Genomic DNA, 11,248 nt, shown 5'->3' with positions numbered 1-11,248 from the left:
TTTCTAGGCATCCTCTGGTTGGTACGCCCCCAGGTCATCATCTCTTTCTCCAGAGGCAGCTCTGGGAAGTGACACCATGGTGAGCAAGGTCCTAAGAGAGATACTCTGATGCAGGGGAGTAAGGGGGCGAGGGAAATGGGAACATGAATTTCAGATAAAGGAGCTTCCGCTTCCCACCGCCCACTCAGCCCCATCCAGTAAGGAGAGGTTTTGCACAGAAGCTTCTGCTGGGATCTGCACCCTCCAAGGAGGTAGTCCACATTGTCCTAGGTCAGATGGGGGTACACAAGAGGTGCCTAAGCAATCTCCAACCCCAGGAGCTTCGAATAATCCATAGTTCTGACTTTCCCAGCCACCTAGACAGCAGCCAGGCTTAGCCAACCTCCCAACCATCTGTGTGTGTGTGTGTGTGTGTGTGTGTGTGTGTGTGTGTGTGTGTGTGTACAGATAGGACAGGAGAGGACTGAACTCACTACATGAGGACACCTGCATTGGGAGCCACCTACCTTCACTGGTCCCTCGGCTCAACTCTCTAGGGACTCCAGTTCAACACTTATGGAAGTCAGTGACCTCTTGCATCAGATGCTCAGTGGGCGAGGGGGCAACGGTGATGCAATGAGGCAGCCACCTGTACAGACAGCCAAACTGTGAGCCTCAGTCAGCAGAGAAACATTTTCAGAGTCTGAGGGTACAGCTGTGTGACCCCCAGCTCCATCATTGACTTGTCGCTTTACCTATCGCTTCTTTTCCTCACCCTTAAAATGAGGTGAAGAATGACAGCTACCATTTGGAGATCACTCACTATGCACCAGGTACCTCGCCCGCATGTCATTCTCAAAACAGCCCTGGAGAATTTGTATGATGCCCATGACATGTGTGAGGAAATGGAGGGGCGATGGCTTGTCCAAGGTCACACAGGCAGCAAGTGTTGGAGCTGGGACTGGAACCCAAGCCTATGTAATACAGTCTGCCTCGAAGGGGGACAAAGGAGCTCGCAGGGACCATGCTGCAAGGTGAGGTCAAGACACTCCAAAGTGGGGAGGGTTTTAGAGCAAAGGCGTCCATGTGCTCAGCATTTATTAATGGTGGAAACTCAAGTTAGGGAACTGGCTCAGGCAGGGTGAGCCCACCGTGCCAAGGGCTACCAGGCAGATGCCGCTGTAAACACTTCTGAGATCTAGAGCCAAAGGCCTTGCTGCTGTTGGCTGGGCAGGCCAAGCCCAGCTAAAAATAGATGGGCTCTCAGGTCCGGCTCCCTGCCTACAGCAGGCAGGCTGCTCCCTGCGCTCCAGCCCTGTCCTCTCCTCCTACCCCTTTCCCCACTGGGCAGAAGCCAGGCTTCCAGAAAGAACAGAGATGTTAAGACTTTCACTGCAGGCCAAAGACTTTCACTTCAGGCAGAGAACTGTTCAGTTGATACCCAGTGGGCATGTTCCAAGTTCTGATGGGGCCATAATGGGGGTGAGGGGGTCTCACCTCAATACTCCATCCATCTCCTTCTTAGAAAGGAAGCTGTAAACCTCCAAAACCCACACCGGGAAGGAGTGGGGCCAAAACTCAAACTTGGCCAATTTCAACACAACTTTGCAATTCAGTTTGGAGCCCGCTTGCTGTTTTCCCTGTTCCTGAATTGACTCACTGTTGACAGCTCTGTGTGATTCTGTATTTGCTATGGCTTTCAGAGAAGGTCTGCTTAGGGCCCTCTCGGGGAACCCCCAACCCACCCCGGAGATGGCGGGGATGAGGCGCGCCTGACCCGCCAGAGGACAGCCCTGGAATCAGGGACCAGGGGGCGGCAGGCAGGGGAACGGGGCGGGAAGCTCTGGGGCGGGTGGCCTCTGCCGGCTGTGGCCTCGGAGCAGGTCTGGGCTCCGCCGGGATTTCCTTTCAAAGGTGACTTAGAGACACTTCATTAGAGGAGCGCACTCCCGGGCGGGCCCTAATGGCGTGTTTGGCAGAGTCAGCGAAACGCAGCGCGCAGCGGCTCGGCGACGGGGGAGCGCCCTCTCCCGCGCCCTCGCCGGCTCCCGCGCCGGGCAGCGACGCGCACGGGGCCATTTGCAGTGCAGGCAGCCTCGCGAGCGGCCGCGGCGCGCCGGCGTGGAGCGAGGTTGAACCATGGAGCTGAAGAAGGACAGCAATGCTGTGTCCATCGACATGCTGCTGATCGTGCACTCGGAGAAGCGGCGCACTGCGCAGGGCACGCACTCCGACCAGCAGGCGGACCCGGGCGCGCCGCCTCAGCGCAGAGGAGGTAAAGTGCGCCCGGCCCGACCCCAGGCGGCCCCCGGCACCTCGGCCTCTTCGCCTAAGGGCCCACTCGCCGCAGGGCGCCCCTATACGCCCCCAAACGAGGTCAGCGACACAGACCCTCTCCCCATGGCTGGGTGCGCCTCCACGCTGCGGCTCTGGCGTCCCATGGCAACGCGCAGCCCGTGATTGCCCCGGGCCCCGGGTTGACTCCCTGTGCAGGCCTGTGGGTGCTTCTGTCACTCCTGGCAGCCAGTTTCCTCCAGCCACTTGTTAAAGGGTGCAGATCAGGGTTGGAAGATGCCCTGGAAGAAGAGCGCCAGAGCCTCAGGCCTCACCCCTGGGTGGCTGAAGTCTGCTCCCCACATGGCACATGCAGGGTGCAGGGGACCCGGGGAAATCTGTGTGCTGAGTCAGACTTGAAGTTGGGGAGCTCCCTTGGTGTCCTTGCACAAGTCGCGGCCTCAGTTTCCCTTTCTTGAGTCCTCACCGCACTTCTTACAGAAGGCATAACAAGTGTAAAGGGTACACAGACTTGGGTAAGGTTAGGTTTGAAATCTATTCTCCCCACCTTAACTTTCCTATTAATTTTACTTTCCTACGGACTTTTTGGGGAAGGGTAGACTGGAAAAATAAAGTGGCTGTTTATAGAGTGATTGTGGAAAGCAGGTCCTAGGCTTCTATAGTCTCCAGAGGAGAGGACACAACGTGAAGAGGTTACAGATGGGTAATAATGGAGATTAAATCAGCCCCTCAGACGTCTGGGAACCTCTGGGTCCTGGGTCCAGGAGGAAGCCCTCGCGAACCCTGGCGGAGTGGTGTTCGCATGCACTAGGCTGACAGTGCACCAGTGTCGTGGGCGTGATGCTTGACAGTCCACGCAGTCAAATGACTCCTGCCTCCCACCGCCTCTCCAGCCCCGGAGTTCCTAGGAGTCTGCCCTGGCTCTTCTGTCCCCAGAGCCTCTATACACATTGAACATTCACTTTCTACCTGCCTCACTGAAGCAATGGTGCCGTGGATGGCTTTGCCCCACCAGCTGAAAAGGCTGGAGCTGCCCCACAGCTCCTGGTGACCCCTTGGGGAGACAGGCAGGGGAAAGAAATAGATTCTGGAGAGCTGAGAATGTTGACAGATACTCCAGTCTCAGGAGGAATTTAGGGACCAGCCGTTGTCTGGGTTCGTTGGTTGGTTAGTTCTCAGAGCTGCTCCAGGAAAAACGGAAAATGCCTGCCCGAGGTATTTGTAACGAGGAAATGGGCAGAAACCATCAGCTCCTTGATAGAAATGAGACTGCTTTACTACACACAACAGTCCAGAAGGCCTCCCACAGTATGCGACATGGCCAGAGGGCCCCCAGGAGGCCCAGCTCTGCATCAGTCCAGGAGTCCCCACCTCCCTCTCCTGCTCTGATCACATCTCTCCTAAAGGCTCTGTCACTAGAAAGAAAGGGCAAGGAACACAGAGAAGCCCCGAGAATGCCAGGGATCAGGAGTGCTACGGGAGGTGTTCAACACCTACCACAAACCCTGCATGACTCCAGAGCAACGTCCTTCACACTCATGACTGGACTGTGACTCAGGGAAAAAAGACCCTGCTTGTGAGCCCCTTTTGCTGATATTTTTCTCCAGAGATTTTCATCAGAAAGAGAAGAGGGAGGGTGCACAGACTCCAAGAACTGTTGGGCAGTGGTGATGTCTAGGAGACCCCTGGCTAAACCAGCTTGCAGGCTGACGCAGCCTTAGGAGGGGAAACGCTGAGCAAGACTAGCTTGTTCTAAGGCCTCTTTGTGTTGGTGCACAAAATCCAAAACATGCCCATGCCCACTTCCGGGCATCTCCTCCTGTCTCCTACCCACTCCAGGTCCTCAGCTCTGCAAAAGAGGGCCTGAGCTCAGTTACTGTTACCATGCAGAGGACTGAGTAAAGATGTGACCAGGTGGCTTTCTGCTGTGCCCTTGTAGCAGCAAAGACTCAGAAGGACAGGAGGCAAGGAGCGTGTGCACCAGGAGACTTGGGCTGCAAGGCCACTGGTGCTCTCTCCCCTTTCCTCTAGGGCCTTAGTATTTTCCCAGCCATTGCCTTAGAGCAGTGCTTCTCAAAACTGTGCCTGGAGGCCCTCAACTCCTCTCAGGTATTCCTCTGGCCATGGAGGAAGCAGCCTAAAGCTTCCTGCACCAGGTCTGAAAGAGTCTTAGGTTTTATCTCCAAAGTCAATGTGACATATGCATTCAACTCCACAACACGGTCAGTGAGGGTTCCAAGTGGTAAGTCCCAGACCCTGACTGTGAAGGGCTCTGCAGAAAAGAGGGACTGGGGTTGTCTCGGAATGGTTGAAAGAGCTGGAGAACCAGGCTTGAGGCTGAGCTTCCAGGAACAGCACCATAAGCTGCACAGTAGAACTGGACTGGTGAGGAAAACTCCACTGTCACCAGGGAGCACGAGGTGCTCTTTTCACACCAGGAACTTGATTTCATTGCAGCTTCTCCCACTGCCAGAACGTATGACAGCTCTGTGCCAGGAACTCGACCTTGCAGCCACCACTTCCAGCCAGCACCAGAGAGAGAGAAAAAGAGAGACCATGCATACTTCCCTTCCCTGCCCTGTTGCCTCATCAGGTCCCAAGACGGAATTGGACACAGGTGCCACTGACCAGCCAGGCCTAGGCCACACACATCCATGCTCTAGCTGCAAGGGAGGCTGAGAGAGCAGGCAGCTATCACTTTCAGTTCCCAAAAGGATAGGCCGTCTTTACCCACCCCCCACTCCACATCAAGACTCTAAAAGTGAGAGATTAGGCACACACAGAAATAGGCAGGCAAAATGAATGGCAAACATTTTCTGTAATCATGCTTCCATATTTACGCAGTGGAGACATGGGAGTGAAAAACGGTCCTCTGTATTGCAAAAATTCTCTCTGGATGATCCTAATAACCAACCCCGCCACCCTTGAAAACTCCTGTTTTAATATATTTTTAAAATGTTTTAAATGTTAAAGGTTGCATTCATGCTCCCAAGTGCATCTCATTCACGGGCAGCCTCCCTCAGATCCCAGGAGAACCAAGTTCCCCCAGCCCCACTTTAACCCAGAAACGTTTGTACCTGCTGCTCATCACTCACTGGGCCTGGGTCTCAGCACCCCAGAGAGCCTCATGCCAGTCCTTGTTATTTCACAGGACTCCAAAGCATCGGAAACGGAATCCGGAAATGGCAGAAATTAGAAGAAAATGACCTGTATGGTAAATTCTCTCTTTTCATTTTATTTTTTAATCTCTGGAATTCAACACGTTGAGAAATGACTGGAAGCACTGGGTTTCCCTTGTTTGAAGACTGACTGTAGACATCTAACCATTCAGAAAGTGGCTGCTCATGACTCAGCCAGGCCTCTGAGGCCACTGTGACCCTGGAAAGTTTTCCATGGCACCAGGTCCCCTGGTTTCCTGGAGGCTGGAGGGGGAGCAGGCAATGTCATAGGATTGAGTTACCACTTGTTCACTGGTTGAGCTGTAGGGAAGGACTTGGCATCATTTGGATGATGAGGTATAAGGTGGGTTCCCACAGAGGTGGTGCTACTCACATCGTGCAGGTCATCCATCTTTTGAAAGTTTTTCTGAATGGAGAGGACAGCGCCTGCCTTAGGATGGTATTACTTAAGGCCTGGGAGATGCCAATGGCTCCCTACTGGCCTGGGACCCAGAATACAATAAAATCTGAGAGAAGTCGGCTTCCAAAGCCTCCTCTCCCTGGTGCCAGGTGCCTGTCGCCCTACAGGCCCAGGATCCTCTGAGAATTCTATGCAAGGACCAACTATACTGGGCCTTATTCTGTGCCCTCCAGAGATTCATTAGCCCAGCCTCCAGGAACAAACATCAGGGTAACTATACTGTGGGCATGTGAGAATTCTAATAAGAATCAGACCTCTACTCACAGAGCCCCAGTAGGGGTCTCAGTCAGACCCCAGGTCAGATGACTGACTCATCAAATGCCAGTGTGAAGGAACCACCTTCCATAAATGGGGAAACAAGACGGCAATGGAACAAGACTGAACAGCTATGTTCTGCTATCCTTGTGACAATAACAGAAGGGAAGGATGAAGTTCTAAAAGTAAACTCATCCATCCATTACTTCAGTAAAGGTCAACAGTGCTTACCTTGTGCCAGGTAAGGTTCTAATTGTTGGGGATGAAACAGTGGGCAATACGGTCAAGAACCCCTGCCCTCATGGGGTTACATTAAAATGATTGCAATCATAATGTCATTCACTGCAGTTCAGTCTCAACATCCTAGAGGTGAAGAGATGGCAATATGTCATCTTCAAGACACACACCCCTAGGAACCACCCCTCTGAGTCCCAGCTGACCTGCACGCATGGACAAGATGGCTTCCTTAATCTCGCTGTGCTCCCGCTCTAGCTCTACTGAAGCAGACACCAAAGTTAGTGAAACTGTGCTGAAGGCTCATGAGAATTAAATAAGAATCATACCTCCAGAGACCTGTCAGCCACAGAAATGCATGGGCAAGTGGGCAAGTGAGACGACGCAGTAGGAGGGAAGAGACACGGCATCCTCATTTGCTGTAGTCCCTTTACCCTGCCTGAGTTGTCTGAAATTCATCTCCTGTCTTCTCGGGCATGCTATCACATCAGGAGAGGATTGAAATATACTGAATTTATCCTCTTTTCACCATCTTCAAGGTTCCTGGTTTGGGGGAAGTTTATTGGGAAAACACAACAAAACACAAAGGGACACAGTCAGTATTACAAGACTCTTCTAAAAGACAGGGAGTGGGTCTCAGTATAATGTGTCAGCTGATAAAGAGGATGATTAAAGTAGTTCTTGCACAAATTGAGAGTTTTGGGTAAATGCAGGGCTGGAGAGAAGCTCCACAGAGGTCTTGAACCCAGAAAAGATAATGGTTCCACCACTCCACCAACATGTGTAATTTAGAGTAAAATTTTATTTATTTTTCAAATGTCACACTTGCCTTGGGCAGAAATTAAAATTATAGCTTCTTTCTGTGTTTTCTGATGGCGAGATTGTGAATACATACTTGCCTTGCTGGTGCTCAAGACACCCAGCCCTGGTAACCAGCTGGCAGCCCAGCCCTGGAAACTGGGTGGCAAGTTCATCCGAGAAGGAAGCAGCTGAAGGCTTGTGCTGGTGGAGTGTGCATGAAAATGGCTGAGCATGGGGTGGTCCAAAGGGGCATATGTGCCCCCTCTTGCTGCCTGTACACTCCTTGGGCTGGGGCATTGACAGGGTGAGGGGAGCCTGGAGTGCTGCAAACTTTTCCAAGCAGCTGGTGTTTGGGCTGAGCCACCCTTCCCGGCTTGCCCAGCAACGGGCTTCCCCTGCTGTGATTGGCTGCTTTCCTTGGACCTGGCTGAAGTCTGCCTAGCAGCACGGGGACTGACGCCCCACAGCTACAGGGAAACCAATTGTGCAGCCCTGACTATAAATACCCCACAGCAGCTATGCCAGCTAATTGCCCTCCTTGAGGATTCCCTTCCCAGATCCTGTTTCCCCCATCGGCCAGCCGAGCAGAAATGCAGCCAGTTGTGTCCACAGGAGGTGGCCTCCCTGTCCTAGCCTGAGTCTGGCCTGGAGCTCCAACCCAGAATACCACATGACCCTGGGGTGGAGCATCTGTGAACCTGGCCCTCGGCCGACCAACCTATCGCAGCCCGCGGTCTAAGGGTCCTGGCTGGCCTGCTCATAGGAGAAGGCTGGAGCAGGCAGGCTTCTCCAAGGCAAGACCTTGCCAGGTCGATCGCAAGCCCAGCCCAGCTCAGTGCCTCACCCACCCACCATGACTGGCTTCTGTCTGGGCCCAGGCATGAGAAGCACTGATAGCAGATCTGGTTGGGTGCGAAAAGGATGTCATCCGAATGGAACTTGGTCAGGCCAGCACCCCAGAGGCATGCTGGTTTCCAGGCTCAGGCACTGGTCCCAGTGGGCACCTGGGACCAGTGCAGCCTTTCTGCAAACCAGTGGGAGGCCAGAGGAGAAGATGGCTGGCCAGAGTGGTAGCAGTGGCAGAACCTCCGGCTGCCACAACCCTAGCCCTTCCCAGCCCTTCCCATTCCCCCTCTGAAGGAGAGATTCAAGGGCAACCTCAGCAAGACAAGACCCTCACAGCCGCTGTAAAGGGAGAAATGTATGAAAGGTGATGCCTCCCATAGGAGGGGCAGGTAAGCCTGTGGGTTCCCGCTCATATTCTATGGCAGGAATAGGGCATCTCTCCACAGCAGCCTGACCCCACTAGGCTCAGGACAGCTCTGTGTCCCAGGGACATACATTTCTCTAGTGAGTGCCCTGCAAATGTTTGTGAAACTGAACCAAACTGCAAGTCACCCCAAGTCCTAGGCTGGAGTAGGAGGCAGGCTGCCCCCAATTCTTCTCAGACGGAGGTGAAGGCTGAGCTAGGAGTCAGGAGACTGGGGGTTCAAGTCCCGGGTCTGACTCTCCCTGGTCACAGGGTCTGACAAAAAGTTAACGAGTCCAAGCTGCAGAACCCTCAACTGGAAAATCAGGACAGGACCCTCTCAGCCTGCTCCACACAACGGTGGGAATGCCAGGCGTCCCAGGCAGTTTCGGGGATTGTACCTGGCAACACCAAAGTCTGGAGCTGTGGCTACTTAACCCATGGAGGTGTCCCCAGCTTCCTGTGCTGGCACCTGCCGAGAAGTATTGAGCATGTGTATGCAGGCCTCCCAGTCATTTGCCTCTGCGTTCAGGTGTGTAAATGTGCTGATTCCCACGTGTGCATGGCGTGGGGTATACACAGGGGCGTGCATGTGTTAAAGCCAGGCCTGGGATGAGCTTGGCCCCAATCAGCCTGCCTTTCTTGCAGATGCACTCAGCTCCCAGCTCTGCCTGGGGAAAATTCCACTGTCATCCCAGTGGTCACTGCAGGTCCCTCTGTCTTCCTTAAATAGGAAACCTGGCAGAGAAGCAGCTCCCTCAGCAGACCCAGGTCATCACTTCCTACGACAACCAAGGTAAGGGATTTGCCACTAGCCATGACCGCTTCTCCAGCTCCTGTGTGCCAGAGACAGCCTCAGCTCTTAACCTTCACACAGCTCTGCTTCCACCCCCACCCCCCCGCCCCGAGAAATCAGCTGCCCCCACTGGCTCATGTGGAGCAGGAGGGCTCCACTGCTGTGGCTGGAGGCAAAACCAGCTTAGAGGTGTCCCCACTCCGGCCTCAGTTTCCTACTCTGCATTAAAGACCCAAGGCCTGGTACGTGAGAGCTCTCACAGGTTCAGCCCTAAGAATTCACCACCGGCGCTCTCAGCACTGTTGTCCTAACCTGTAAGGAGATGATCTGATGACATCCAGGGGACTGTGGTGTCTCCCTGGAAGCAGGAGGCTTCTGGAGGTCCTGGAGAATTCAAAGCCTCAGGGAAATTCTCTCTGAAACGCGCACGTAGGAAGTGCCTGTCAACTTGGTTCCAGCTCGAAGAAACCAGCTCTCCTTGCAGCCTTTAGGCCAGAATTCCTGGGAATGCGGCTCCAGGAGAGGCCCCAGAGCCACTTGGTGGGCAGACTGCTACCTGCCACCCACCTTGGGCATCATAAGGACAAGCCCAGGCCCCACTGCTTCTCCAAAATGAACTAGCAGCACACAACTGGCCACCAAATAAGAACAAGTGTTATCTCGCTAAAATGAGAGTAGGTTACTAACCACTTATCTCACTGGCTAGTTCTAGCCACATCCCGTGATGGGGTCATGATGTTATCCCTGTTAGTACACTAGAAATTGAGGCTTAGTTGTCTCCGAGCCGGACAGTCAGGCCAAACCTCCGTCCTGCACTGCCCCTCCTGTGTCACAGGCAGATGGGGGTGGGAGGAGGGGATGAGGCCTGCTAGTCCCTAGAGCTGCACCTGGCACACCACACCCTGGCTCATGCGTGCCACTCACATGCCACCTCCCAGCATTCACGGCTTCCAGAGGGTAGGAAAGAGGATGGCCTCGGCATCTTACAAGAAGGATGGAGCCTCATGTAGGTCAGGATGGGACAGCCCAGTAGGGTCCTATGGGTGGCTGAGCCACAGCAAGAAAAGGGCTCCCCCTTTTTGGGAGCCTAGCCAGAGTCTACACTGATACCAACCCACTCATTCCATGTAAAGCTGCTCCTGACACAGGCACTGGGGATCCGTCAAAGAACAAAACAGACACAGGCTCCTGTCCCTGTGGAACTGACACTTCAGTGAGGCAGATGACGTCAACAAGTAAAATACAGGTGTCAGATGCAGCTGGAGGAGAAGCTAAAGCAGGAAGGAGAATAGGGGGTGGGTGTGTGTGCACGTGAGTATGTGTTAGTGCCCTATGACTGCTATAACAATGATCACAAACGGGACTTAATACAAATTTACTCTCAAATAGTTCCAGAGATCCCAAGTTTCAAATCAGTCTCACTGGGCTAACGTTGAAATGTCAGCAGGGTGAGCTCATGAGGAAAAATCCATTCCTTGCCTCTTTCATGTCTAGAGGCTACTGGCACCCCCTGGGTTGTAGCTGCATCACTCCATTCTTCTCTGCTTCCATGGTCACGTTGCCTTCTCTACGTATAAGTAACTAAATCCCCCTCTGCCTCTGTTTTATAAGAATCCTGTGATTACACTAGGCCCACCCAGATAATCCAGGATGATCTTTCTATCTCGAGATCCTTAACTTAAGCACATCTGCAAAGTCCCCTTTGGTGCGTAAGGCAGCATTCACAGGTTCCTGGAATTAGGACATGGATGTCCTAATTGGCCCATAATGGCCCCTTGAAGGGCCATTATGCAGCTACCACAGGGAACAATTTAAAATAGAATAGTGAGAAAGGCCTCCCTGAGAAAGTGACATTTGAGCGAGGGAGGAGGTGAGGGAGCAAGCCATGCAGGCAGGCATCTGGGGAAGAACTTCCAGCAGAGGGAGCACCTGGCGTGAGGACATGAGGGCATGAGGCAGAAGCAGGGAGCAGGTTACTGTGGCTGGAAGGGGTGGGCGAG

General features: G+C 53.5%; 1 protein-coding gene across 2 annotated transcripts in view; it reads left to right on the top strand.

Annotated features, from left to right (window-relative positions):
* Nucleotides 1-1,994: 1,994 nt before the first annotated feature.
* KY (kyphoscoliosis peptidase) overlaps nt 1,995-11,248 on the top strand; it is a 47,186-nt gene continuing 37,932 nt past the window's right edge. The window contains exons 1-3 of one of the 2 annotated variants that reach the window (XM_019748076.3): nt 1,995-2,254; nt 5,426-5,488; nt 9,186-9,248. In XM_019748076.3, the coding sequence (XP_019603635.3) occupies nt 2,119-2,254; nt 5,426-5,488; nt 9,186-9,248 (262 nt within the window). In that variant the 5' untranslated portion in view covers nt 1,995-2,118. The remainder of the gene's footprint in view (nt 2,255-5,425; nt 5,489-9,185; nt 9,249-11,248) is intronic. The other variant, XM_019748083.3, reaches the window with a different exon arrangement.

The sequence above is a fragment of the Rhinolophus sinicus genome, chromosome 5 (genome assembly GCF_057876585.1).
Source record: "Rhinolophus sinicus isolate RSI-liver-muscle chromosome 5, RSI-T2T, whole genome shotgun sequence".
Lineage (NCBI taxonomy): Eukaryota > Metazoa > Chordata > Mammalia > Chiroptera > Rhinolophidae > Rhinolophus > Rhinolophus sinicus.
Note: the sequence above shows the minus strand (reverse complement) of the source record. Positions and strands in the feature narration are given on the sequence as shown.